The 27,387-nt window shown below is 42.7% G+C and overlaps 1 protein-coding gene across 1 annotated transcript in view; it reads left to right on the plus strand.

Moving 5' to 3' along the window:
• Positions 1–26,980, plus strand: part of LOC123757460 (HMG box-containing protein 1) — a 43,031-nt gene extending 16,051 nt beyond the window's left edge. The window contains exons 2-7 of the mRNA XM_045741096.2: positions 405–542; positions 3,712–3,848; positions 5,906–6,834; positions 11,743–11,899; positions 17,234–17,506; positions 20,699–26,980. Coding sequence (XP_045597052.1) covers positions 417–542; positions 3,712–3,848; positions 5,906–6,834; positions 11,743–11,899; positions 17,234–17,506; positions 20,699–20,849 — 1,773 coding nt within the window. The 5' untranslated portion in view covers positions 405–416 and the 3' untranslated portion in view covers positions 20,850–26,980. The remainder of the gene's footprint in view (positions 1–404; positions 543–3,711; positions 3,849–5,905; positions 6,835–11,742; positions 11,900–17,233; positions 17,507–20,698) is intronic.
• The last annotated feature ends 407 nt before the right edge of the window (positions 26,981–27,387 follow it).

Genomic DNA, 27,387 nt, shown 5'->3' on the forward strand with positions numbered 1-27,387 from the left:
CACAGGGTGCCAGCAGGTTTCCTCACGACACAATACATAGCCCACCAGATGGAAAACAATGCATTGTTTTAATGTAATTTGTATTATGAACACATGTAGCCACATGTCACTCGCTAACACAAGTGTAAGACCCGAAACCCAGTAGTCTGGATTTCTGTCCAAATTATATTAGTTCCAGTACTATAATCAAGAACCCAGACTCAATTGTGGTCGGATTAACCAAAGGTCTGGGTTACTGTGATCCAGATTAGTGAGCTCTTACAGTATTGTGTTGTTCCCACTTTGTCAAATCAGTTGGGTTAAAGAAAATATAATTTATCTTCTCAGTTTCAGGCCCCTAATAATTAAAACATTACATATTCATTTATATACAGATTTATATTAATATATCATTGTATTTAAAGCACGCGTGCAAGATGATGAACGTCAGCATGGCAGAGGAAGAGCGCATGTCTCCTGATCTAATGGGCATCATGGATTCCCATCAGTCATCACACTCCCCATCTCCTGAGGAGCCCCGTGACCTCAGCATTAAACGGAAGGTATGGCATTTTATTAAAACATGTATTTGTCACAACTTGGCTATACTGTACTGTATTTATATATATATATATATTGTATAGTATAAGCTACAGGATGTAGCCATATACCTGAGCACTTGCATATGTATGCATGAAATAAATTAAGTAGTGTATGTCAATATCCTCAGAAGACAAATTCTTTTCTTGGGTGCTGTTAAAATTCCATGACAGTCCCAGTGAATGGGTCATTTTGTATTACGCTCAGGTGGATACAGGGGTAGACAACTTGCGACTCCTATTAGCTGGCCGAGCGCTTTCCCTTCCCATAGCTCAGGGTAAGCCTTACCCTACTAGTTTTACACACAGGTGGGTACAGGAGCAGACGACTGCTGACTCCTGTTAGCAGATTGAGAGCTTTCCCTTCCAGTAGCTTTTGGTAAGCTTTATTCTTAATAGTTTCCCAGAAATATGACCCCTCAATTATTTAACAATCAGGTCCCCGATTACTTATGGGTGAAAAGTGACAAACAGGCTTGAGTATAGGCATCCAGTCTCTGACAACAGATTAATAAATATGTACAATACATATATATAATGCATTAAGGGGTTCAAAATGACATATAACATTCATTTTCATTGTTTTAAATATTGTTTGAGTATAGTTTACTGTAAAAAAAAAAAAAAAAAGGGTCAATGTGGCCTTCAAAATATGCCAAAATTAAAAGGCAAACATTTTTAACTCTCAAAGTTATGGGTTTATGAATAAACAAGCAATGAAACCTTAGAACTAAGAACGTTGCACATATGTAAAAATGGTGAGAGTCGCTCTGAAACTGAAGTTTGTATGTTGTCTCAAAGATGAAAATCCTGTTCATGCAGAAAAGTTAAGTTTAATTTCTTGATAAGGAATATAGGAGTTTGAATTTATGACATGACATGTTCGTATCCTGGCCAGGATATGAACCCAGGATAAAGCGTTCTCAAAACGCCAGGCGCGTGTCATACTACGCCATGGGGACTGCATATCCTAGAAGGCACCAGCTGCATATCCACTTTGTGGACCCTCCTTACTACTACTTTTCTTCTTTTTGCATCGGACAGGTGCTTGCATCTCTTTCTCCCTGCATTATCCATGAGTTCACTAACTAGGTGTTATTGTTATCATCAGTACTGGTTGTGGATTTTTTTTTTTTTTTTTTTTTTTTTTAATTCGTATAAAATCCATTTCTTAACATATTGGGACAAAATTTTCAAGGCGCTGATGCCAAATAATGTGAGATTTAACATTTTATACTATACGGTTTTCATATTTGGACGAATATTTTGAAGCTCCCAGCCCCTGAACATTACAGGTCCCCTTGGTTTGCACAAAACTGCATTACATAGATTTGAAGTTATGCAGATATGCATTTTTGTACCCAGTTTCCCAATTCACAAGTGAATTTTGAAGTTAGGCAAATTGGTGAGTGAGTTGCACAAATGAACACAGCACAAATCTTTGCTAATCCTCAGATCTATCACATTCTTGGCAGTAAGTTGGGATTCCATTAACACACAATTCTTATTTTTAAGATTTTTTTTTGGGGGCGAGGGAATTAGTTATGCCTCATTGCATAGCCTATATCTGCACCTCCCCAAAGATGTGGGGGAAATTTTTTGTACATAATTCTGGGAGAGACTAGTGACTTGAGCCTTACTCTGGTTGCATCACACCTTCGTCCAACACACTAGGTCTCCAGGGCCCATACTAGCCTACAGGAAGCCAGGACCAGAGTCTGGCTCATTCTATGAAGCCATGGAAGCATAGGGTCAAAGATCAGTCACAAAACTAACGAAAAACCATCATGAAGTGTTTGACCCAAGAAATCAAGTGACTGCCTGAAAGAAATTAGGCACCCCTAGGTAAATAAGGCAAGCAATCATTGCCATGGAGGAGGGGGGGGGAGGAATATCCTGACCGAGGTGCACCTGACCACCACCAGACAGCGTTGTCTTAAGCTCTCGCCTGGCATGCCACCTCACTTCTGCATTGTGATACTGCCAAACATCCGTAACGTTTGACCCTCTTGCCTGCTGTTTGATTGTTACTTAAGTAGTGCTGGTTTCCTTGGAACATGATTTTCTCGTGAAGCCATTGCTTTATTTATATTTTGTGTGTGTTCTAGCATTTGATTTTGCTCTGATCAAGGCCAGGGTTGCCTCCCCTGGAATCAGTTTGCATTCCCCTATACCCCACCTAAGCTGGCTCTGAGGGTTGTGGCCTTCTTCCGCTACACAGTCAGTCTTCTCTAGCCTCCTTATTTCCTAACAGTGTCAGATATTTATTTTACACTTTGGGCCCATTGATGAGGAACACACAGCATTATAGGCTTCATTTCCAGAAATTAGACAATGTCATGAGAAATTAGATAATGTCATGACCTGCCTATTTAAATCTGATACTGAAAGTTATAAACCGGGAAAGGGTTTTCAGGTTCGATGCTTCAACCATTTGGTTCTGGTGCTTTGTTGATGCATCTTGATATTATAGATCAAAGGGACAATGGTCTTAGTATCGCTTTCATAAACAAAAAATATTGCAGGTGTACGATGGGATCCAAACTCGCATCCCTAAGTTCCTCGGGCTCACACACCACTGTACTAGTACTCGTAAAACTTGGATTGTGGTACCGTGCAGTGCCTTCTGAACACCACACAAGTTGTAAAAAATTCAAATTAAAAAATTCAAAATGTTTATTCAGGTAAAAGTACATATATAGAAGATGAGTTATGAACATAATGTTGGATTTATAGATAGAGCTGTACATACAATACCTAAAGCCACTAATAAAGCCACTAATTCGGTCGAAATACTTTTAACTTCGTGGTCCAGTCAGTAGTGTATGTGCCTTAGAAGGCCAGAAATGCAGGTTCAACCCAATCGTATGGCTTCAATATTTTCTCATATATACTGTATATCACATTCTCGTGATCTCATTTTACTTCTACGAATAATTTCTTTACGAGTTTTTAATGTTAAAGTTGATGAATGTACTGAGGGTACAAAATATGCTTACAGAAAACATTGATAGGTATGACGTTTAAATATTATTTACTCGGAATGATTCTTTATTCAACAGGTTGTTGACTACATCAGTTACTCTCCATAAATTTCCTGGCTCTCATTTCAAGTTATTTTTGACTTTCATAGATGCGTCCAGTGCCTCCCCCGCTGGACCTAAGCAAGCGGAATTTGGAGCCCGAAGCGATGATTCCCGAGTTTGCAGCCATCACCACCACCAGCCCAAAGTCACCTCTTACTCAGAAGAACTTGCCCCTTAGAAAGAGGTAGGATTCATCCCCATTTGTCTGTTATATGTATTTACTTTGATTATTTGTTATTTAAGGTTGAAACACCATCAACAGGACTGGATTTAGGCATAAGCTAAACTGACTACAGCTTTAGGCCTATCAATATGACGGGTCCTCTCAAAATCTCGGAATTTTTTTCCATTCATTAGTTTTATTATAACTAATATTTAAGTAATGATTTAATCTAATTAACAACAATTAATATTAACAAATTAGACCCAATTAATTACTATGCAGTCTTAGTCTCTGTTAACACTTGGCAAATAGGGCTACGCTACCTCAGTCTGGTCCTGATTGTTAATTCCTCCTTTCACTTGCACTGATTTTCCCCCATTCTTTTAGACTGTATTCAGTTCCCTTGGATATACATCATAAATAGGCACAGTTTGTATTCAGTTGTGTATATTTGCCAAATATGTATATATTTGTATTTGTACTGTATACAGTGCTTAGTTTTGTATTCAGTTGTGTATATACTTGATGAATAGGCATAGTTTGCATTCAGTTATGCATATATGTGATAAATGCTGCTGTATTTATCATGTGATAAATATATATGTGATAAATACTATTGTACTACGGGGTCCCGGTAGTACAGTCGGGTTCGTTCTCGACTCTCAATCAGGAATTCCAGGTTCGAATCCCAGACGGGACAGAAATGGTTGGGCACTTTTATTATCACCTAGTGCCCCTGTTCACCTAGCAGCAGGTAGGTGCCCAGGAGTTAGCCAGCTTGTTGTGGGGTTGCATCCTGGGTAGGGTCAGTAATTTGACCTTGGGGGTCCCCCTCGATATAAGCCTAACTTGTACAAATACACTCTGGCTGCCTGTCCCTCGACACAGTGAATTATTTGAATTATACAAACAGTTGGAAGTGCAGTGTGGAGCTCCCTCGGAAATCCAAATAATATTGGTTGGACCCAATCCCAATTTTATCACCAAATTGTCCTTGTTTTGCTTATAGCAAATACTAACATATATGTTTATGTACATTTATACACACTATATAAGCAATGATTTTGGTGGTATATACTGTAAATACTACAAATGCATGTCATGTGTAAATGTACAGAATTTTTTTTATATACTTTCTGTAGCACAGACTGGTCTTGTTAACCCTATTCTGCTACCCTGGGTTATGGTACTGTACAGGACAGTACAGTACATGTATTTACCAAATATATCTGGCTGATGACCAAAGCCACACATTGAATGAAGAAATGACGACGTTTTGGTCCGTCCTGAACCACTATCAAGTTGTATGTAAAGTACTGTATATCATCACATACAACTTGATAATGGTCCAGGATAGACCGAAACATCGCCGTTTCTTCATCTTCTGATGTTTGGTCATCATATCTTCAGCCATGTTATTGTGACTCAACATCTGTGTATCTGACTGCACCGATCACTGTACTACAGGACCACCTCCCATTTACCCATACAATTTGTACCCATTCCTGATGACAAAATTAGCCCCCCTTGATCCCTCCCCACCATCAGGTGGGGAAAGGATTCCCTATCATTAAATGCCTTTGTGAAAAACACATGCAGTACAGTGGTCTACATCCTGTAGTACAGTGGTCTACATCTTCAACTCACAATAGAGAATCTTGAGTTTGATCCGCAGGCAAGACCCAACCAGATCCCAAATCATCTTTTGGCACTTTTACTCTCACATGACGCTTCTGTTCATTTTGCAGTAAATGGGTAGCCAACAGTTGAGCAGCTGTTGTGGGTTGCACCTTTTGGTCGGTAGTTGACCAAAGGGGACCTCGATAAACCTGTACAGTAAACAATACTATACAGGTTTCCTGTCCCCGACAATGGGAATTAAGTATAGTTTGATTTCCAAGCCATGTTTTAGAATTAGAAATTTTTATTCATAACAACTTATACAGAGTGCTAAAATAATGGCTGTACTAAACAGGTGTAAATCTGAATTAATTTGCAAGGCTTTTAAATAATATTTTTGTTGTTTAATACTGCATTTTGGTGGTTTATTTTGCTTCTAATCATATGTATCTTTACAGAGCCCACAGTTGGTCCTTTCAATTAGAGGCCCAGGGTCTCCAACTACCAGCAACAGCAACACCAGGTGTAATCAGATCTACAGCTGAGGTGCGAGAACAGTCCACAGGGATACCCTCTTCGTCGTCTTCATCCTCGTCTTCATCTCTAAGGATTCCTGGATTGCCCACACCGCATACACCTCATACTCCGCATCCTCATTCAGCAATTCCAGTAATTACTAGCAGGTTTCCCTTCAGTGAGGGAAATTCTAATGGCTCATCTTATGGTACTGGAGATATGTCTGGTGGATCACAGGGCCCCTTAAATTTATCTACAGCGGCTATAGGGGGCTTACCTTCCTCTTTATTGTCTCCAGCCCCATCACATCCATCCACATCATCCCTAAACTCTTCTAGAGAAGAGTTAGAGAATGAAGGAATGATAGCAGAATATCATGTGTCTTATTCCCATGTGCCATCACCACACATGCCCTCTCCACATCATGTGTCGCCACACTTGCCGTCTCCTCATCTTCAGGGAGGCCCTATGGGACCACAAGGTCTTGGTGGCCATGGACATACAGACCGACTGGGAACAGGTTCTTCACCGTGCCCTTCATCGATCTCTCCTCAGCCAACATCAGGACATCAATGGCCTACTAATGTTTGGTCTGTCTTCATGTCTGGAGTTCGTGTTCATTTTGTATTGGGTGTTGGTGGTCAGGTAACAGGAGCAAGACTAAGTGAAGAGCTGGGCCAGTTGGAACGCACTCATCAACAGCGGTATGCACCTCACGGCTTACATCTGATGCGAATTCTACGCGAGAGCTCGTCTTCACACATGTCTGGACCAAGTTATTGCCAGCTTTACTTTCGACCAGTTATGGTACAACAGGAAGATATCATGGTGGTTACACCTCCCGATCATCCATTCTACGTACATGGCAAAGGTTAGTTGATTACCTGCATCTAAAATCTTTGCTGGTTTATAATATACTGTATTCATATCACTTGTCAGTTGTTTCAAAAGGAAAATGCAAACAAAATGGCCATTGGATATTAATATGATGATAATTATCAGTCAAAGGTATAATAATAATAATACTTTACATACATAAGTAGAGAACAAGTCACAATAATGTGACTGAAACAAATAATTCAACCTACATATTTGAAAGTACCTGTAAATGAAAGTGATGATGATATGTTCCATGCTAGATCCCTATGAAGTTGGCATGTATATATATTTAACAACATATGCTTATAAGAAAGACTGCTACCAAAATATACTAATATATATATATATATATATATATATATATATATATATATATATATATATATATATATATATATATATATATATATATATATATAATATATTTTCTGGGGGAAGCCCCTTCGGCTCCCCAGAGCTATCCAGGCTGATATGTATCTCTTTAGAATTTGGCATCAGTCAGTGTGGGAGTTTTAGGCCTACCGGGGACCATGAGCCAGAACCTGACTCCCTCAGAGAGGCACGAGAAGCAATGGCCTATAGAAATGCACATGTGATTTGGAGCGTTTGGCCTGTCCCGGTCGATGGCATATCTGCCATCGACCGGGGCAGACACCCAGAAAGGTAAGGGCCCCAAAACAAACCCCCATTTTGGTTAAAAATGATGAAAATAGACAAACGAGTGGACAGAACTCCCCAAATGAAAACAAGCATGACTTTACACGAGCTGCGCTGCATGTCTGCACAGCTACCCACTCCCCGGGAGGGGGATCTTCAGGTTTGGATCTTCGTCTCCATACTGGGTTTGTTATGAGGTTCCGGAGTCATTCTGGCTTGCGGACTGCCCGTAGTTTTCGTTGGATGATTGGAACCCCTTCTGTCGTACCCGCATGTTTGAGTGGCACGAGACATTGACTGTGGTCTAGGTTTACCTGGGGGTGGGGGGGGGGGCAACTTTGAGTACCTTAATGAGTGTCTTTTTCGCTCCTGCCCTTCTGCGAGATGTTGGCGCGATTCAGCTTCACGTGCAGGTTCCTTCCCTGTCGGCTGCTCTTGTGGCTGAGGACTTGCGCACGCGTGGCTTGCTGGCTTCGGTCCTGTTTTTTTCCCTCCTGGAGCTGTCTTTGGATTAGCTTGCGGAGGATGTTGAGGAGCTTGGGGCCATTCCTGGGTCTGGCGCCTTGGTCTCTGCTGCTCATGCGTCGTCTGCACTTTTGAAGTTGTTTACGCCGATCCTGCGGGACGAGTTGTTGCGGTTTTTTGCTGCGTGTCTCGCATATCGAAAGATGGTGCTGGCTTGCTCCTTGAAATCTGCTTAGGCCCAAGCTCTTGGGTTGTCTTCGCCCTTTTGTCCTTTGCTGTTTGCAGCCTCTGCGGTGGAGCAGTACATGCACGCTGCTTCTTCCAGCTGCTGTCCGATGTCCGACTTGTTGGTTCTCCGGGGGTCCCGGGTGGGTTCTTCCCGGAGGTGTCGTGCGAGGGCTCACAGTTCCGCTTGTTGGGGTAGGCCACAGGTGCCAGTTTCGGAGCCCGTTCCACCTTCAGAATTGTCTGCATCTGGTCGGCGCGGTGCTCCTTGTGTGTGCAGGTCGGGTTCTCATAAGGGCATCGGCCCTTTCGGGGTTCGCCCCATTGACGGGGCGGCTTGCTCTGTTCGCTCATGCCCGGTCTCACGATTCGTGGGCTTTTCGGGTCGTTTCTCGCGGCCTGTGGTGGTGTTGGGTGACGTCCTCCTTCAGGGGATTTGGGGATGGCGGGGCAAGCCTCTTATCCTGCTCTGTCAGGTTGTCTTGGAGTGGGTGCACTTGGGCGTGGTCAAAACAACCACGTCTCTCAGGTGCGTTTCCTGCCTGTTTCCAGTTCCGAAACAGGACTTCTGTTGAGTGAAGGACAAGTTCAGGGGACAACTGCAGTTCCTGCAGTTCATTCTGGACTTGTCCTGTCTGAACCCCTGGGTTTCTTGCCCCTCCTTTCGGATGACCACTCTGTCCCAGGTCCAGCTTCTGTTGGAGCCGGGCGCTTGGATGGTGTCTTATTTTACTTATTGGTACGTCTTGATTCATCCGGGGTTCAGGGACTGGCTCAGTTTTGTCGTGGGGCGTCAGGGTTACCGCTTTCGTTGTCTCCCGTTCGGGTTGAACCTGGCACCTCGCGTGTTCACACACCTTACCCAGGTCGTTGTGGTCTGTCTGCATCTGTTAGGTGTTCGGGTGTTGGCTTACCTTGACGACTGGCTGGTTTGGGCTCCCAGTCAGTCCACGTGTCTGCTCGTCAGGAGTTTGGTGCTTTCCCAGCTTTCCCAGTTCAGGTTCCTGGTGAACTAGTGGAAGTCCGATCTGGTTCCCTCCCAGGTTCGGACCTGGCTGGGTCTTGTGTGGGACTCTCGGACTGCTTCCTTGTCTCTCCCTCCGGAGTCTCTCCTTAGGCTGCGATCCTGCATGTGCTTGTTTCTAGGGGGCTCCCAAGTCACCCGGCAGTTGGTGGAGGGTCTGTGCGGGAGCGTAAACTTTGTGATGATGGTCTACCCGCCGGGTCGCTGTGGCTTTGTTGGCTGTTCTGGTGCCTTCTTGCAGTCGCTGGGTTCAGCCTCCGGGGGCCTTACGTTGGCTGCTGCGTCGCAGGCTTCCTCTTCAGATTTTTCGGGGTTCAGTACCTTGGCGCCTACCCGAGCCTTTGCTCGATGTGTTCACAGATGCGTCGTCTCTCAGCTGGGGGTCTGTGACCAGTGCTCACCAGGCCGGCCAGGGGCTGTGGGGTCCATCCTTCCGTCGAGCCCACAGCACGGTGTGGGAATTCGCGGCGGTGTGGTTTGCTCTTTGGAGGGTTCGGGTCTCCCGTGGATCAACGATCCTGCTCAATTTGGACTACTCCCCGGTGGTTCATAGTCTGAACTGAGGGAGTTCCTTGGCTCTTTGGGGCTGGTCGCTTCGGGTGACTCGTTTGCCGACTTCTTGGGGTTTGGCTCTCCTGGCAGTTCATGCCTGTCCCGGTTCATTCTCCTGTCCACAGAATGGATGGTTGATGCCGACTCATTCAGTTGGCTCAGCTAGACGTCCGGACGCCTGGAGGTGGGCCTCTTTGCTTCGGCATGGTCGAGGCGTCTTACAGTATATGTGGGGCCCTTCCCCGATCCACAGTCGATTGGCCCGTCCCCGAAGCGACCATCACCATTCTATCACCTTCTATATGGTGATCAGGTGGCTTCTTTGATAAGTGTCCCACCTGCTGGCTTTGTCTCGGTGGCAGTATGAAGTTTCCTGGTAGTCCTTCCATTTCTTTTTGACTCTTCATTGTTATACTTTGCTTTCGGTTAAAGTTCTTTTGTCATACCTCTCGTGGGTGTTTCAGGACCGTCGTCTTATGCCGAATACTGTCGCCTTCTATCGTGCGGCGTTGGCGAAGCCGCAGCAGCTTGCTTTTGGTATAGATGTTACTTCTGCAGCGTTTCGCAATCTGTCTCGTGCATTGTTTCACCTCAGGCCTGCTCATGTGCCGCCTGAGCCGTCCTGGTCTTTTAACAGAGTGCTCTCCTATCTCTCTTCTCCTTGGTTTGTTGTGGGCCCCCTTTGGTTCAGGATTGTTTTTCTAAGGCTCTTTTCTTGTTGGCATTGGCCTCTGGTGGTCAGGTTGCAGAGCTTCATGCTCTTCTCTGGTGCAGGGGTTTCTGCTCTTTTGGTCGTGGTGATAAGTTTGTTCGTTTGCAGCCGTCTCCTTTTTTTCTGGCGAAGAATGAGACTGCTGCTTTCCGGAGGGGGTTGTTGGGATGTTGATGCTTGGTTGGTCAGTCCGGGATACATCATGTGTTGTCTGGTTGCGGCTCTCTGCCATTATTTGCGTGCCACGGCTTCTGTGACCAGGGACGCACTTTGGGTTGATCAGGTATCCCTTCTTCCCTGTTCTTGGGTGGGGTCTCCCAGGTCGTCCGCAGGGTTATTATGTCTAACCGGCCTGCGGTCTTTCCCCGTGCCCACGACGTTCGTAAGTTTGCTGCGCTTGCTGCCATCTTTAGTAACATGTCCTGGGCTGACATTCGGGCACTGGGTTTTTGGTGGTCGAACAGAGTCCTGGCTGCATGCTACCTTGTTAATGTTCCTGGGCCTAGTCGGGCCTGTCTCGCTTTGGGTCGAAGGTTGCAGCCTATTGTCCTGAATTTGAGTTGAGATGTGAGCACTGACTGCCTCCTGGGTAAGTCCCCTTTCATTTTTAGTCATTTCCTGGCAGTCACCAGGCCGGTGACTTCCAGTTCCTGGAAGCCGAAGGGGCTTCCCACAGAAAACTAGCATTAAATGTTATGAAACACCATTTTCTGGGTGAGTCCCGGAGGCTCCTTGGCAACCCTCCCTCCCCTTCGGTCGGCAGTTTTCGCGTACAGTATTTTGATATCCAGCCTCAGAACTGAGGTGTGGATCGCTGGCGTAGGGGTCTGGGGCTCCCTTTTCCCCCTCCCGGGGAGAGGGGAGCTGCACAGACATGAGGCGCAGCCTGTATGATGTCGTGCTTGTTTACTTGTTTTCATTTGGGGAGTTCTGTCCACTTGTTTCTCTATTTTTGTAGTTTTTAACCAGAATAGGGGTTTGTTTTGGGGCCCTTACCTTTCTGGGTGCCTGTCCTGGTCAACGGCAGATATAGAATGCTCCAAATCACATGTGCATTTCTATAGTCCATTACTCCTCGTGCCTCTCTGAGGGAGGAGGGGGGCAGCTTTTGGCTCATGGTCCCTGGTAGTCCTAGAACTCCTCCCACATCAACTGATGCCAAATTCTAAAGAGATACATATCAGCCTGGATAGCGCTGGGGAGCCTCCGGGACTCACCCAGAAAATGGCATTTCATTACATTCAACACTGTGTTTTTAATTATAGGTTGGTGCAGTGTGTTTCCCGAGCGAGCAACAGAGAGGTACAGCCTTCCCTGCCAACAGCTCCAGGAAGGAGACGTCTGCCTCCCACCGTATCATCCAGAAACCACGCAGACTCCCATTCCTGTTGTTACACCGGATCTTGCAGATGCTATGAAGAGGTTTGTTCAGACATGATTGTTAGCTGTTATTACCCTGGGAACATTTTGTAAATCCATGTTGCACACATCCTTGCATTTTTACATTGTATTATGTATCGTGGTTTGTTAGTTTTATGCCTACATCGTTCCTCAACTCCTTTTTTCTGGGGAGGGGGAACCCCCTGGTGGTTCCCTGCAATTATCTCAGGGAGATTGCTCCATCGAATGGAGCAGTCGGTTGCAAAAGTTGTGTTTGGCCTACCAGGGACCGGAGCCAGAACCTCACAGGGGTGCAGAGAGCAAGTGACATTTTGTCCCCCCACCAGGAAAACATCCAGAAAGTCAGAAAGCTTTCTGTGAACAACTGAAAGGTTCACAGAAAATGAAGCCTTGACACTGCCAAATAATTCTACAAAGATTCAAACAAAATAAGAAATCCACTCAAAAGTGACTCGAACATGCTGGTATCGATAGCTGCCACCAGGCGGCCCAGCCCACAGCCAGCTCCTCTAGTCAGTTCTATTTCTGATGTGATGGTTAATACTACCTGTAGTACTCTGGTCCATCAGGTGTGGCAACTTCCTCTGCCTCAAGTTAAGTGCCAGCCATCCTTAAACTTCATTCTTCCTGCAGGGGGGGGGGGGAACATTTGCTTGTTTGTTGTTCTTTGATTTTAGCATTAATTTAATGTGCATATTTTCTCTTCGGCTCACTACGTGGGCTTGGCTTCTGGTGCACTTCAAGCTGCATATCCTCAGAGTTTTCTTCCATAGATGTTCACTAATGCAGCTCTTGTACTGACAGTTACTTCCCTGGTGTGTTCGGGAGTTTGCTGTGAGAGGCCAGACCACCAGGGTGGAGAGCCTCGCCTTGGGCTGTTTACGAGTTGTTGACGCCTCTATTTGAGACCTTGAGTGGGGTCCTTCTGTTGGTTGTTGGAGTGGGCTGGAACTCTTGCACTTGTTTATATGGCACATTGCAGTCCTCTAGGGTATTGGCTGTATTTAGGATCTGATCTTTCGGCGAGAGGCCCCAATGACTGGTTGTCCTGTTTGGCCAGTTTCCTTCAGGCCCTGGTAATCCCCCCAGCGGGTCTCTAGCGTTATTTATTATGGGTCGCCTTGTCAAGCCCATGCTCACTATATGCAAGCTTCAAGGGGGAATCATTGCCATTGTTAGCAGAAGATGGTCATTCTTTCTCCCCCCATCATGCCGACTGCTGGGTTGGTACCACTGACAACCCCGAGTCCTGTGAGGTTTGCTTTCACTGGTTGATCAATTCACTTGCATTGATTAATTCAGTTTATGTTTAGAAACTTATCAAGTGGGTGCCAATTTACCTGAATTTACCTGAGGACCAATAACACTAGTGGCCTCGATGAAGACAGGAAGCCGGCAGCTTGTTGAAGTGCACCACCCCCCCATTTGCCTTGATGATCTTTTCCAGTTGGAATTTAACAGTTTTGACATGGCTTCGGCAGGTAGGGAGTTCCATGGGTTTATAACCCTGTGGAAGAAAAAGCATCTGTTCTCAGTCCTACCTTGTGGCTTGTTGAGCTTGAAATCATTGCTCCTTGTATGTGTTACATCTGACCTGAAGAAATTGTCCAGATCAACATCCTCCAAATTGTGCAGTATTTTAAGTTTCAATGATATCTGACCTGTCATGCCTGGTTTGCAGTGTTGTTGGCCATGTGGCCCTTAACTGTTCCTGATATGAGAGTTGACTTAGCTCTGGAATTATTTTTGTTGCCAAGTGTTGCAATTTCTCCAGAGCAGCAATGTCCTTCTGAAGATGAGATCTCCATGCTTGGATACAGTAATACATTTATGAGCTAGGTTTGCTTGGCTTAGGTGTTTGGTGCATTGTGAGTGTTTGGATACCCCAGAGTTTGAGGGATTTAGAATTGGAGGTGTTGGTGGCCTCCACCTGGTCTAAGTCCATGCCTCCTCTTCCTTCCTTTGAAGGTGTGGTTTCCCTTGCGTCTGGTCTTCCTTTCCCCCTCTTCCTCCTCTTTCCTCTGTGGTTCTGGCTCAGAAGTGAGGCTTCTCAGTCAGGTCAAGGTTTAGCTCAGGGTGTAGCTCTGCTTTCTTTGGAGGTGTCCTTGTCCACTTCGACGGCAGAGGCAGTTGAGCCGTCTGATCCCGCTGGGGGTTCAGGGGTTTCACCTTCACAACCTCCTGCCTATTCCAAACCCCTCTTCTTGTAAAGATGCTTTTCTTTCTCATGTGTTCGGCCTAGGAGTGTCCATGGGTATCTTTTCATCCTTTGTAGGCTCTGTTTTCCACTGTGGAAGACCTTTTATCAGGGGAGAGAATTTTTCTTGTCGGCTTCCCTCTATATATGAGTATGATCACTTAACTGCTCCCCCTCAGGTTCAGTTCCGGGGTCCATTCGATGCCTCGAATGGACCATTGAAAGTCATTGTATTTCTGGAGTTCCATCTTCTGTATTTTACATTTGATGGCTCATGCAGACCTGTTTTGGTACCTCCTGCAGAATTCTGACCACATTTCATTGATGGACAAGGCCTCTTTTGAATATAGGTCTGTATCTGCTTATTGGCTGTGGTGTGAGGTTCCAGGTTCCTCCTGGTTGGCTGACAATTTTCTCTCTTCCTTGAGAGCTTGGCAGAGGTTTTGTGACATCTGCATGCTTGATTGGGTAGAGACAAGTTCCGTCTTTCAGGTGTTCCTGGGGCGGCACTTCTTATGCTCTGCTCTGGGTCATCTATTTGCCCCGGCGCTCCTCAAGGATATGAGCTTGTGGCAGTTCCATGTCCACCCTGTGTTTTCTGGGAATCTTATTGTAGAGGACCACCAGGTATGTACACACTTAGCTGAGGTCTTACATGTTTGGTTCTTGTTAAGGCGCTCTCTTTGCTTTGTTTCACCCTGGGTGTGGAAACCTTGGGGCCTGTGGTTCCAGCCTTGGTGGCCTTGCTCAAGCTGCTCACTTCTTTACTTCTGGAGGTGGTGGCACCATTTTACTCGACTTGCCTTGTGTGTGTCGACAGGCCGTTTTGGCTCTGTCTTTAGGTTCGGCTTGGTCCATTACCCTTTTGTCCTCTTTCCCTTTCTTTCTGCTCCTCTTTCCTGAGGATACTGTCTCCCAGGTTTTGTTGGCTGTGGCCTTTTCTTGTCATCCTACTGATTAGTTGTTGTGTTTCCAGGGTTTTGTTCCTGCTTCTTGGATGGGGATCTGGTAGAGCCAGGGCCTCGCCTGCTGTTGGTCTTGGTAGGACCTCGGGGAAGTCTGTTTCATGGGCCATTGTATTTCCTGCAGCGAGTTCCTCTTCTGCTTGACATCACAACTGTGTCAGAAAAGGGTGATTCAACTTGTGGTTTACTGTGGTTTGCCCCTCTGTTTACTCTGTGCCCCTACTTGTTTACTGTGGTTTGCCCCTCTGTTTACTCTGTGCCCCTACTTGTTTACTGTGGTTTGCCCCTCTGATGCTGTCATGGTGGGGCATCTGGCTCATCTTTGCCTAGTCCAGGTCTCATGATTAATTAATTTTTTGAGTCGTCTCTCTCGGCTTGCAGTGGAATTTGTCAGTCTCTCCGTCTGTCCTGGTGTTGGGGCTTTTATATCAGGGTTTCTACCTGGAACTGTGTCAGGTCATTGTGGTTTCGCTGGACTGGCATGGTCAAGATGACCTTGTCCCTTTGGTGGATGTCCTGGTTGCTGCCGGACTCAGCAGACCTACTGTACATCCTCGATCTGTTTGGTTTGAACAGCTTCATTCCCTGTCCAATCTTCTGCATAACCACCTTAGCTATGGTTCACTTGATATTAGAGGCAGACGCTTGTATGAGTTTGTTTGGATGACAGTTTGAGTTCTGAACCACTACCAAGTTGTTTATAACAATAATAATCTTTGATTTTAAAATGTTGAAGCTTGTAAAGTGTTAAATGTAAACAAAGCTGCCATGACCGCAGAAAGATGTACAGGTTTCTTAAGTTGTACGTAAATGCTTAATGAATCCTGGCCTTGCTTTATAGTTCTAATTAACACTTTCGCGCTCTCCGCAAAGGTCACTCAGCCAACCGAATGTGCGCGCTGCGTTTTTATCGCTTAAGCGTAAAAACAAAAATGTGTATACTCTTTTTACTCTTCTGACCTTAGTTCTCATGCTACGTATTTCATTTTGGTACCAACGTGTTCGCAATAAAATTCTCTAGAAGAACATTAGTAAAATAAGTCACGAAACATATAGGGATACCAGCACCAAATAAATAACTACGTAGATGACTCGCCGTGAGCGCCCATCAGCAACAAAATGTTTTTACTCTTGGGATTGTAATCACCTCCACACTTGTTCTACAGCGTTAATTTTGGTATCAATGGACTCGCAATGAAATTCCCAACACGGTGATATGAATATAAGCGTAGAATAATGATGCAGCCCGCCCGCAAGAGTGTGGGAAGTGGTGAAATTGTTACCCGGTATCGGTGACGGGACGACGCACGGCGCTTTGAAAGTTTATACTTGTTTCACTCTCATGACATTAATTTTCTATGTACGTCATTTATTTTTATGTCAATGTGTTCGCAATAGAATGTTCTATGTGCCCATAGGTAAAAAATATCAACAAAGCGTAAGTTAGAATAGCGACAAATATAAAACAACGCTGGAACATATCAGTGAGCGTCAAACACACACGAAATATTTTTACTTTTGTTATGTTTGTCAAGATTATACTTGTTGCACACAGTTATTTTTGGTTGTATATTGATCGGAATAAAATTCCCTAAACAGACATATGCATATAATACATGATATGGGGGAAGAATTACCAGTATAAACGGCTAAAGTCACCCACCTGCAACCCGTTTGGGACAAAATACCATTTGATCGAAGTTATCCACACCTTTCATGAACTTATTGTACCATGCAGCCTAGTGGTGAGAAAGAGAGCCTCATAGCGCGCAGTTTGAAACAAACCCAAAGTAAATCGGATAAAAATTGAATTTTATACAAATATTTTAAAAGTAGACATAACTTTATGTCCACTATGCGTTTACGTTAGACGAAACCGAACGCGCCGGCGCGTCCAGATAGCGCGAAAGTGTTAAGAGGTTCTAGATCCTGGAACAGTAATTATGAAGTTTACCAAAATTAAAAGATGCAATGTATAGCTACAGTATTGTACTGTACAGTATTTTGTAAATTGCTTGGATATTGAATCTTTCATGGAGGATATTCATTTGATTTTTTTTTTATTTAGTAACACTTTGCATAGTCACCCTGTTGCTCAGTTATGTTTATATTTCTCCCATGTGTATATGAGCATTTGATATTTTCTCCATTCATATGATATTTAATGATGGGTAAAACTCATTTTATCATCAGGTTTGACTTCAACGATGATCCAGTGGACGGAGGTCCAGGCGCGTACTCTGCACCACCCAGTGCTACTTTCCCACCTCATACCCAACGCACCGTCTTCCTTTCCCCTCCTGCGTCACCATCGAAGAAAAATAGAGATGGGCGTGGGGGTGGAGGAGCCGTCGGAGGAGTAGAAGGTGGTGGGAACCGTGCTCGAAGACCGATGAATGGTTTCATGCTGTTCGCTAAGCACCATAGGCTGAAGCTTATTCAACAGTACCCTGGCAAGGATAATAGGTAAATTGTACAGATTTAAGTTGGATATATTTTACAGTGGAAAATATAGAAATAAATCCTATCATCCGAAAATGATAGTACTTATTGCAACTCTTGTTGTAACGTACAAAAATGGACTGTTGTGTCCAAAAATTTAGATCTTTGTATGCCTGGAATACTCTAAATGTCATGCAAAAATCTGGAAAAGTAACTATACAACCTAACCTGTCTTAATCATTAATACTCAGTCATAGGTCTTGTATATGCCATAAATCTAATTTAGTACCTTAATATGCTATATTAGGCCTAGGCTAGTTTCGGTTGGGTTGTTGCCGTCTTGCGATAGCTGTGTTCGTTCCCAAGTGTCCATGCTTCAGTTGCTGCATAGCTAGCTTCCTCTTCGGGTTTTCGGAGTTCGATGCCATGGTGTCTCTCTTCCCTCGCTCGATATGTTCACGTCTGTCTTGTCTCTTGGTTAGGGCTTTGTGACCAGTGCTCACCAGTCCGGCCAGGATCATTGGGGGTTGTCCTTACGCCAGGCTCACAGCACAGTGCAGGTGTTTGCACCGGTGCAGAAAGTGCTGCACTGGATTCTGCTTCCTTGGGGTTCGGTGATTCGGCTCCACTCAAACTGCTCCCCGTAGTTCATTGTCTCAGCCGTGCAGGGGATGGTAGTGTCGCTTTGGTCCGTGACTCTCTGGGGCTGGTTGTTTCGGGTGACTCTTCTGCTAAGTTCTCAGGGTTTAGCTCTCCACTGTTCACACTCAAGAGTGTCCAACGTTCTGGTATATGTCCTGTCACACTTCATTCCTCTTTCAATGGAATGGACAGCCGATGCTGCCTCCTTCCTTTGCTCTTCGTACCGGCGTGTTCACTGCATCTTCCACTGTATATGGCGCTGCTCCCTGATGGCAAGGTCGTTGCGGTAGATGTTTTTCAGCAGGACTGATCGAGGTGGGGGTTCCTGTACCTCTTTCCCCCAGTCCAGCTGTTGCCTAGGTCCTAGCTTGCTTGGAATCCTATTGAGGGAGGGTTTTCTCCGGCTCCATGGTGGCCGGCCCAGCATTGGATTCAGGTACTGCTTGCTCGGTGTCCGAACCCAGGAGTTTTTCTGCTGCTCTGCTTTTACCAGTAGATCAGGCCAGTGAGGTACCTCGCTGGTTCTCCTTACTGCTCTGCACTGTGTCTGTTTTAATGCATGTGTATCGCCATTAATATGGTAATCAAGTGGCTTCTGTGATGGTGTTCCACCTGCGGTCTTCTTCCTAGCGACAGTACGTTTTTTCATGGCAGTCTTTCCGTCACTTTCTTTCTCTTTGAAAGTTTTCGTTGATTTCAGACCAGGTTGTTTTGTCCTCTCTCTTGGCTTTTTCTGGATCGGCATCTCATGCCTAATACTCTCTTCTTATCGCACGGCATTGATAGAGCCACTCCAGCTTGCGTTCGGGGTGGATGTTGCTTCTGCTCTGTTCTGCAATCTTTCATGTGCATTTTTTCACCTCCAGCATGCACTGCCTGAGCCTTCTTGGTCGTTAGACCTTCTTCGTGGTCATTAATGACCTTCTTGGATGTTATACTTCTTGGCACGTTAGACCCTCGTGCCCATGCAGTTCAGAAGTATGTTGCTCTTGCAGCGGTTTTTAGCAACATGTTTTGGGTGGACATTTGGGCACAGTGGTTTTGGAGGTTGAACAGGGTCCTAGGGCCGCCAGGTACCTAGTGAACATTCCGGTTCCCTCCCGGCCGTGTGTGTGGCTTTGGGGTGCCTGTTGCAGCCATCTGTCTCTTCATCATCTTGAGACCTGCGGTACTGCTGCTTCTTGGGTAAGTCCCTACTTTTACTTATCTTTGGGTAATTAGCTTCCCACAGAATATTTGCATTGAATGTAATGAAATGCCATTTTCTGGGTGAGCCCTGGAGGCTCCCTGACACCCTCCTTTCCTCGGGTCGGCGGCTTTTCATCGTTCAAAAACTGGAGTGGTGGGCTGCCGGCTCCCCCTTTCCCCTCGGTGCTAACAAGCAGAAGAGCTAGTCGCATGAAGGGTTGCTTGTGTAGTTTCTTTGAAGGGGAGTTATTTTGATCTTTTGGGATGTAGGTTGCACAGGTTAACCAGACAGTGGTTTGTTTTTATTCACTACTCTTCTGGGTCTTTCCCTCGGTCGATAGCAATTATGACATTAAATGTTAAGTGCTCACAGGCCATTGCTCTCTGTGCCTCTCTGAGGGGACCAGGTTCTGGCTTGTGGTTCCCGGTAGGCATAAGAACTCCTGTGACTGATGACCCCAAACTAATATAGCACATATCATTTCGGATAACTTCAGGGAGCCCCAGGGATCACTTTGAAAATGGTGTTTTCATTACATTCAGCGCTGTTTTTTTTATGGTTTGTGTGGATTCTTATCTTGGATGTTAGTATTGAGCACTCCCCATGTTGGGTAGGACAACTTGATTGTTGTTGTGGTTGCCAACTGTTCCATGAGAGACTTGTGGCTTGCAGCATGGCACTACTGTTTGTCCCTCTTCCACATGAGGTCATTGTTCCTTTTTTTTTTTTTTTGTGATAAGGCATAGTTGTTCTTCCCCCCCCCCCCTTCCCATCCACCTGGTGGTAGTGACGACATCTGTGGAAAGCTTTTCTGATCCATTACTGTATTTAAGTTGTATGTCCTCAATGTGGTTTAATTTTTGGGGGGCATCAGATGTGTTTATGATTAGTCTTCCATGCTAGGTAGTTTTGTAAGTGGCTGTGTAAATGCTTGATGAATCGTGTCCTGGGGTATTAGGGAAGTGTGGATGGCTACCCAAGGTACTAGTGTAAGGTTAAGAATACTATATGTGTGTACAGTATTGTAACATATGCCTGAGATCGAGGACCAAAAGCTAACTTTCTCACTTGGCTGCAATCAAAAAACTATTTTGCTCAATTATGTTTTTGTCATGGTTTGTGTTATCTTATGTTATTGTCATTGATGTAATTTCTTAAAATGTGTGTGACTTGCAATGCTTTGTGAAACTAGAAAATATTTAAAAATTGTATAATGGGAGTGAACCTTTATAACTGAACTCCTCAGGTCACACAAACTACTAATGGAGTTTAGATATTTAGGGATGTGCGTTCAATTCTGTCATACGGCTTCAATATTTTCTCAGATAAACACGTTCAGAATTCATTGTTTTATGTGAAATGTTAACTCATTATCTTATTTCCAGGGCTATTTCAGTTCTCCTGGGTGCCATGTGGAAATCTCTACCAGAAGAAGACAGAGAAACATTTAATGCCGAAGCTCGAGCTCAAGCCGAGGAACGCAAACGGATTGATCCCGATTGCTGGAAGAGAAAACGGTCTCACTCAACCAGTTAAAAATTAAATTGTGTTAGGCTTTGTAAAAAGAAGAAATTTCACTTTGACAATATAATTTGTTTTCTAGGGGTTACAAGATATACTAGGAGCAAAGATATTTACCAAATTTGTATTTTATCCTGGGCATGGCTTGAATTGTGGCAAGCTTGTGTACCCAGTTGAGTGCATCAAGGCATGCATGGGCATACCTGGTTCAATGTGTCATGGCATGCTTGGATGTACCCAGCTCAATGTGTCACGGGGGTCGTACATACAGAGTTAATTGCTTCAAGCAACTGCTCATTGTTTATCAATTGTCCGGCTATACATTTTCCATCTTTTACAGAAAGACTGAAGACGTACCGTTCCAGAAAAAAATTTGTGTGTCCGACTAATAAGTTAGTGCTTCAGCGTTTAGAAATTGGAAGAAGCACTTGTTGGGCAGTCCCAGACATGTTCATGAGCCTGGCTTCTTGTAGGTCAGGTGGTTCCTGGCTTGTATATGGTGTTGCCTTGGCCAGATTGCATATTTTCTTAAGCAATGTGCAAAAAAGTATTTTGGAGTTGTTCAACTTCAGATATGCTAGTTTTATTGTATTTAAAAGTGATGCTGCAACTGAAATATCAAGGAACAAGTATTATCACCATATTTATATTTAGTTAATAAGGTTTTTAAGTATTCTCCTGATACAGTGGTAACTGATCTCTGTATTACACTTTCCAGGGGTTAATAGCAGTCTATACCTATTGTATTTATTTCATTTTATTATGCTGTAATTTCCCAACATCAAGTATTGACCATTTCAAATACAGTATTTTATAATTTTGTACAAGATTGTTTTGAACATTTGTTACTTGAATGTGATTTCCCAGCGGGCAAAATGTGCTCAGGTTACATTTAATCACTGGTGGATCAACATTTTCATCATAGATTAATTGTTGCATCGTCATTTGTCAATATTTTCCCAGGAGATGCTCGGGTAAATGTTTAATCTGCGTTATCAACATTTCTTTCAATGTTACATCAAATTTATTTGCCCAGATTTGCCTGGGGGATGCTTGGGTAACGTTTAATCAGCATTGATTCATCGTTACATCAACATTGTTTGCCCAGATTTGCCCGTGGGATTGCTCAGCCAATGGTTAGGTAATTACTTGGTAACGAAGCAATGTCTGAAAGATATCTCCTCACAGTATTAGTTTTGTGGTAATTAAAACATTGTGTTCAGATTAACCGATTGTCTTGGGGATTCCGTCCCAAGCGACACAAACCTTTATCCTAGAATGAATTGCTTTCTCAGTTAATCATGATATTTGACCGTGCTTCCTTGTAAGTCCCGGTAACTGCTCAGTTTAAATTGTAGCTTATATTTTTATCACTTACCTACCATCCTAGGAAGCTCTTCATTCCTTTTCTGATGTAGTTTTGCATCTTTCAATATATTGAATGACAGCTCTCAAACACACAAAGAATCAGTTATATTAGGATATATGCCTTACTTGAATGTGATATTAGAAAAGTCGGGATCTTTTAAGACAGGTACAGTACCAAGGCAAATATTGATTGGGACTTGCATCAAACTTAAGCTGGATGTGTATGGTACACACACATTGCCTTTGACTTTGTTCACATACTGATTGGCTATTCTGCATTACTTGAAAAGTAAGTTGAATTTGCCTAGGTTTCAATCTTAGAGTAATTTGTCTTGAAGTTCTAACTATGAATTTAAAAGTTAAGATTATCCTTTACTTGTGATAGCTGGTATGCTTTATCTTCATTACATAACGTGCCGTCACTCTCCAAATTATGCGTGTAATTTGGTAGGCTGTTGATATGGCTTTTGATTTCCCTTGAAAAGTATCCTCCTGCAAAAACCAATTCTGTTGAAGATAAAATGCTTGTACAGACAATTCATTCAATAATTTTCAGTATTGCTGTCTTATTTAACTCCACTGGAGACACATATACACTGATACCTGTGAAGCAGCAGAGCAATAAGTTGCAAACGTTAAGAGAAATGTTTTGAACACCTACATAGGACCAATCATATTTTCACACATGTATTCTAATCATCTCGTAGTTAAGATGCTTAAATGCTTGTCTCAACGTCCTCGGTAATAAACCCGTGGATTTAAACTTTGCGGTAGTCAGATTTTACCTCACATTTCGCATGGTTTCTGCAGTTTAGTGATAAACACAATTGGCCACTTAATTACAGTATGCAAATGCAGCCATGAATGCACATGAAAACCCCCCAGAGGCTATGCACCTAGAGGTGTATCCCACTTTTTGTTGCATATACTCTGTTCACGAGTAAAGAAAACTTTGTTCAGGACTAACATTCTTGGTGATTGGTCTGTAAACTATTGTGGTGGCCTTAATGTGGTGGTTGATAGGTCTTAAGCCCAACACTAAAAACTCAAACATGCAAAAAAAGTAATGATTGTATGTTTGCACTCTCATGCAAAAAGTCTTATCCTTGAATGCACCTTTGCATTTACACACACAACCAAACTGCAACAGTTAAAGAATCAAATTTGGAGGGTTTGTAATGTGACAAAGCTTAGCACATTGCTCCCCGTAATCATTATCTGTTTAGAGCTTTAATTTTTCAATTCAGGGCTGTTACACTGTAAAGCTTAGTCTATAACAGTGGTTGCCTGAAATATCATGCACTAATTAAACTCTTATAGCAAGAGAATTTCAATTTACCCAGTGTAATCTGTATGCAGTTAATTATCCAATTCAGTAATCTGAATGTTTTTCTGCATTAAAATTCAGAAATATTTTTACTACCATTTGTCCATATATCCATTATGTTTTTAGTAAAAAGTAATAGATTTTTAATAAGGTCAGTATTTACCATAGTAACAAAGGTCAGACGAGCTTGGATATTTAAAAGGAAGTTCTCGAGTACTTCCAATCTTTAGCATAAATACTGAACAAAATTTCCCCACTTCTAAGGATATTCGTGTAAGGGCTTTAAGCTTCTAGCTGGTCGACTCTGAGGTATTTTATTGCATTGATCACTTGAACTTTGTCTCTAGTGTCAAATTTATATCTGTGTGACAGTTTTATTTAATTAAGCTATTATATGCAGTACAGTATAATGAAATTGTAAATTATTTGTAAAAAAAATTCATACTGTATCAAAAATTGTCTGATATTCTTTATATTATGTACTTATTGGTAGAGTATTATATGCATACACTGAATCATCTTTAAATTTAATAGTTACGGAACAGGTGTACCATATCAAGGCGTAGATTTTATTCTAAAGATTTCACTGTAACTATGTTTACATGTGTAACAAATGATCAAAAGCAAGAATATTCAAAGAATATTATTTGCATGCCACATGGAAATCTGGCAAAAAAAAAAAGTATAGTGTGATATAGATATTGAAGTTTCTGGCATCTTCAGGTTTAAGTGGGCAGCCATTTTGGTATTATGGCATATTTTAACTAATTTTAGCAATGAACTGTACAAACATTTTGTCCTTGCATAGTTGTGGTTTAGTACCAAGTAAGCTCAAAGTGGAGGCAGGAGGAGTAGGGCGTTTGGGTAGCTTAAGCGAGAGAACTCCTTACCTGCTGCCTTGTGCTCGTGTGTTGTAAGTCTTTCAAAAGCACAAATAATGTGTATAGAACAAACTTAGTTTTTGTTCATAACCTAAATATATATTGATAACTATTTTTCTACTCTTACCCTGAATCTTCCCTATTTCCTGCATCTATATTGATTGTAAATTACAACTGTTATAAACCAGGTCTCTTCCGGAAATTTATCGCTGTTACATATTGTAGCAGATATATAGAGAATCATATTATGTTTTTTATTGGAAAGAAATTTTTTAAGTGATAGGTTAAGAAGTTTAAATTTGCTCACAAAGTAGTAGTCTGTTAAGTAATGTTAAGCTTGACTTAAAGAGCTCGTATCACATTATTATCCTGCCAATTCTGAGGTGATCTCAGCAGACGCAGTCGTGTCTTTCATCTGTCCTCAAACCCGTCAGGAAGACCAGAAAAGTGAAGCCAATTTTTTTATCAATAAAATAGCTGTCTTTTTAATTACTTCATTCTCATTGGCAGAAATTCCATTAAGAGAGGCATTTCACCAATCAGCTATGTATCTGTTTCAGAAACAAGTTAGTTATATTTAATTGGAAAGTAGCAAAGGTATTCTCACCAGCTACTGCACAAATGTTTGTGCAATTTTCTATGGCACCGGAATTCGATGCCCCGTCCTTCATTTAGTGATTACCGGAAATCAGACGTCCCATTTATTCACTTTGTTTTAAAGTATGAGACAACAAATCTGGCATTTGCATGACAGTATATTAACCCTTAGACTGCTAAGCTATTTAAAAGTCCTACATCCAGGTGCATATGGACAAATAGTGTTAAAAGCCCGTAAGGATCAATCTCATAAGGAGATTTGAGCACAGGAGGAAATCACAGATAGCAACTGTAGCAGTGTAAGGGTTAAGAGGGGGTGCGGTCTATGGCACAGTGAGAATACCCTTACTAGTGTAGTTCCCGTGATCTCAGTGTAGAGGGCGTCAATCCTGTCACTGTTGCTGCAGTAGCAAGGATTAATTGTTATATATTATATCATGGCAGATTATAGCCGAGGCTTACTACTAATTAAATTGTGTTTAGGTAGTGTCAAACTTCCCACTATGTAAATGGAAAGAAATTGCTTTTATCTGTTGAATGTGTTTAATGCCTCGTCTGAATTTGTCATAGCTATATGGTATGCTTTAAATGTTTGATATAATCAATTGAAGTATGTTTTTGTAAACATAAAACACATTTTATAATGTGGTTAATATTTGTTTAAGTCTTGACAATCACACAATGTAAAGATAACTATATTTTTATCATTGTGATTTTAGTGTGATTGTGACCTGGGATACGAGGAGTATTGTGGTGTTAATTTTTATGTCCATAAGCTATAAGGAACCTTATCCCTCAAACTGACACCCAGCCTCAGTTAGCGGAGAATTATTACTCTCGTCCCAGGTTAACTTTTGGATGACGGCACCAAAGCTGGATAAGAGCAAGCACGTTTTATGTTGCTCATAGCCAGCGTGTAAGCCATTTACAACATTTGACTTGCCTCCTGTTCATATAAACAGACACACTTAATGTTGCTGCTCAATTTGGCCACAAGCATAGCTACACCGTAGTTTTCACCATTGCTCCAGTGTTGTGATGTTCACGGGTAGTGTATGAACAGGTCTGGTGTTGTCGCATGCAAGATGCCGTCAAAAGAAGGGTCTGTCTGATCTCACTACTCTAGGTTAAGAATCAAGATCTAAGTGATAGCCAATATATACTGTTTTCAGTGTAATTACTTGTATTATTGTTAACATTTCAATGAAGTGCTGTTTTTTTTTTTTTTTTTGTATATATATACTTTATATGCTGTAAGCCTTATGTTATATTTGACAGGCACTAAGGTATATTGTTTTGTACTACTTCCTGGCTGTGTGTTGAAATTTAGATATTTTGTTTTAAAATACTTTGCTAATATTTTTTGGGTTGAATTTTGAGAAATTTTAATTATTGAATTCCCACTTGTTAAAGGCTCAATGCCTCGTAGAGAAGTCACCGTGGTTAGCTGTGCTAGTGATCACATCTGTGTCCCGAGGATTTCAGGGATGTGGGTTCAGTTTCATTGTACTGCTAAAATATTTTTTCAGTGAAGGTAGTTAAATTTTTTGAGAAATCATAAGCCTTGAATATTTCCTGTTAATATTTATTAGTATTGTGAAAGTGCTCACAGAAATTATCAGAAGTTGTAACATTCTCAGGTGTCATATTGTGGATATCTTTTCCTTCCTGTAATAACACAAAGAACAAATGTTAAGCCGAGGATGAAAATGAGGGTCGCTAGCATATCTGACCACGACAATGACTATCCACATTGGTGCAATGTATTTGTTCATTCTATTATAACAATTTAAGTTTCAAACAGTTGGCCTCTAGTTTCATACAAATTTTGTAGAGATCTGTGCACAATTATATTTTATATAAATCCAGGGTGTTAATTTCATATAACAAATTCTGTGATTAGATAGTGACCTGAATTTAATTATTAAAGCAGCAGAGCATTTTTAGAATTGCACAAGCAAACACACACTTTAGCACACCTGGCAAACTTTTCTAGAAGCCAAACTTTCATCGTCTTCCGATGTTTGCCAAGTTGGCTCCACCAGCTCGTATGGTTCCTGAAAGACTGAGATAAACATTCTTGCTGGGAAAGCAGTTATAAAATACCTTCTGCTTCTCCATGCCAGCAGGAAGATTTGGCTTAAGTAGGTGAAGGTTGGTAACTATACAAGACAAAAATCAGAGGAGAGAATTGTTTATTAAAAAAAAAATAAAAAAAAGTTCATAATAAAAGAAGACAACCAAATCAATATATTTTTTAAATTGGCTAACACAAAAACAAGCTCACCTACTGCTTTACATTTGGTTATGAGGCGTCGGTCACTGCTGCTGCTTGCCATGCACCCTTCTTGGTAGGGTGTGTTAGTGGAAGCTCTGCACG

This window comes from Procambarus clarkii, chromosome 19 (genome assembly GCF_040958095.1).
Source record: "Procambarus clarkii isolate CNS0578487 chromosome 19, FALCON_Pclarkii_2.0, whole genome shotgun sequence".
In the NCBI taxonomy this organism is placed as follows: Eukaryota; Metazoa; Arthropoda; class Malacostraca; order Decapoda; family Cambaridae; genus Procambarus; species Procambarus clarkii.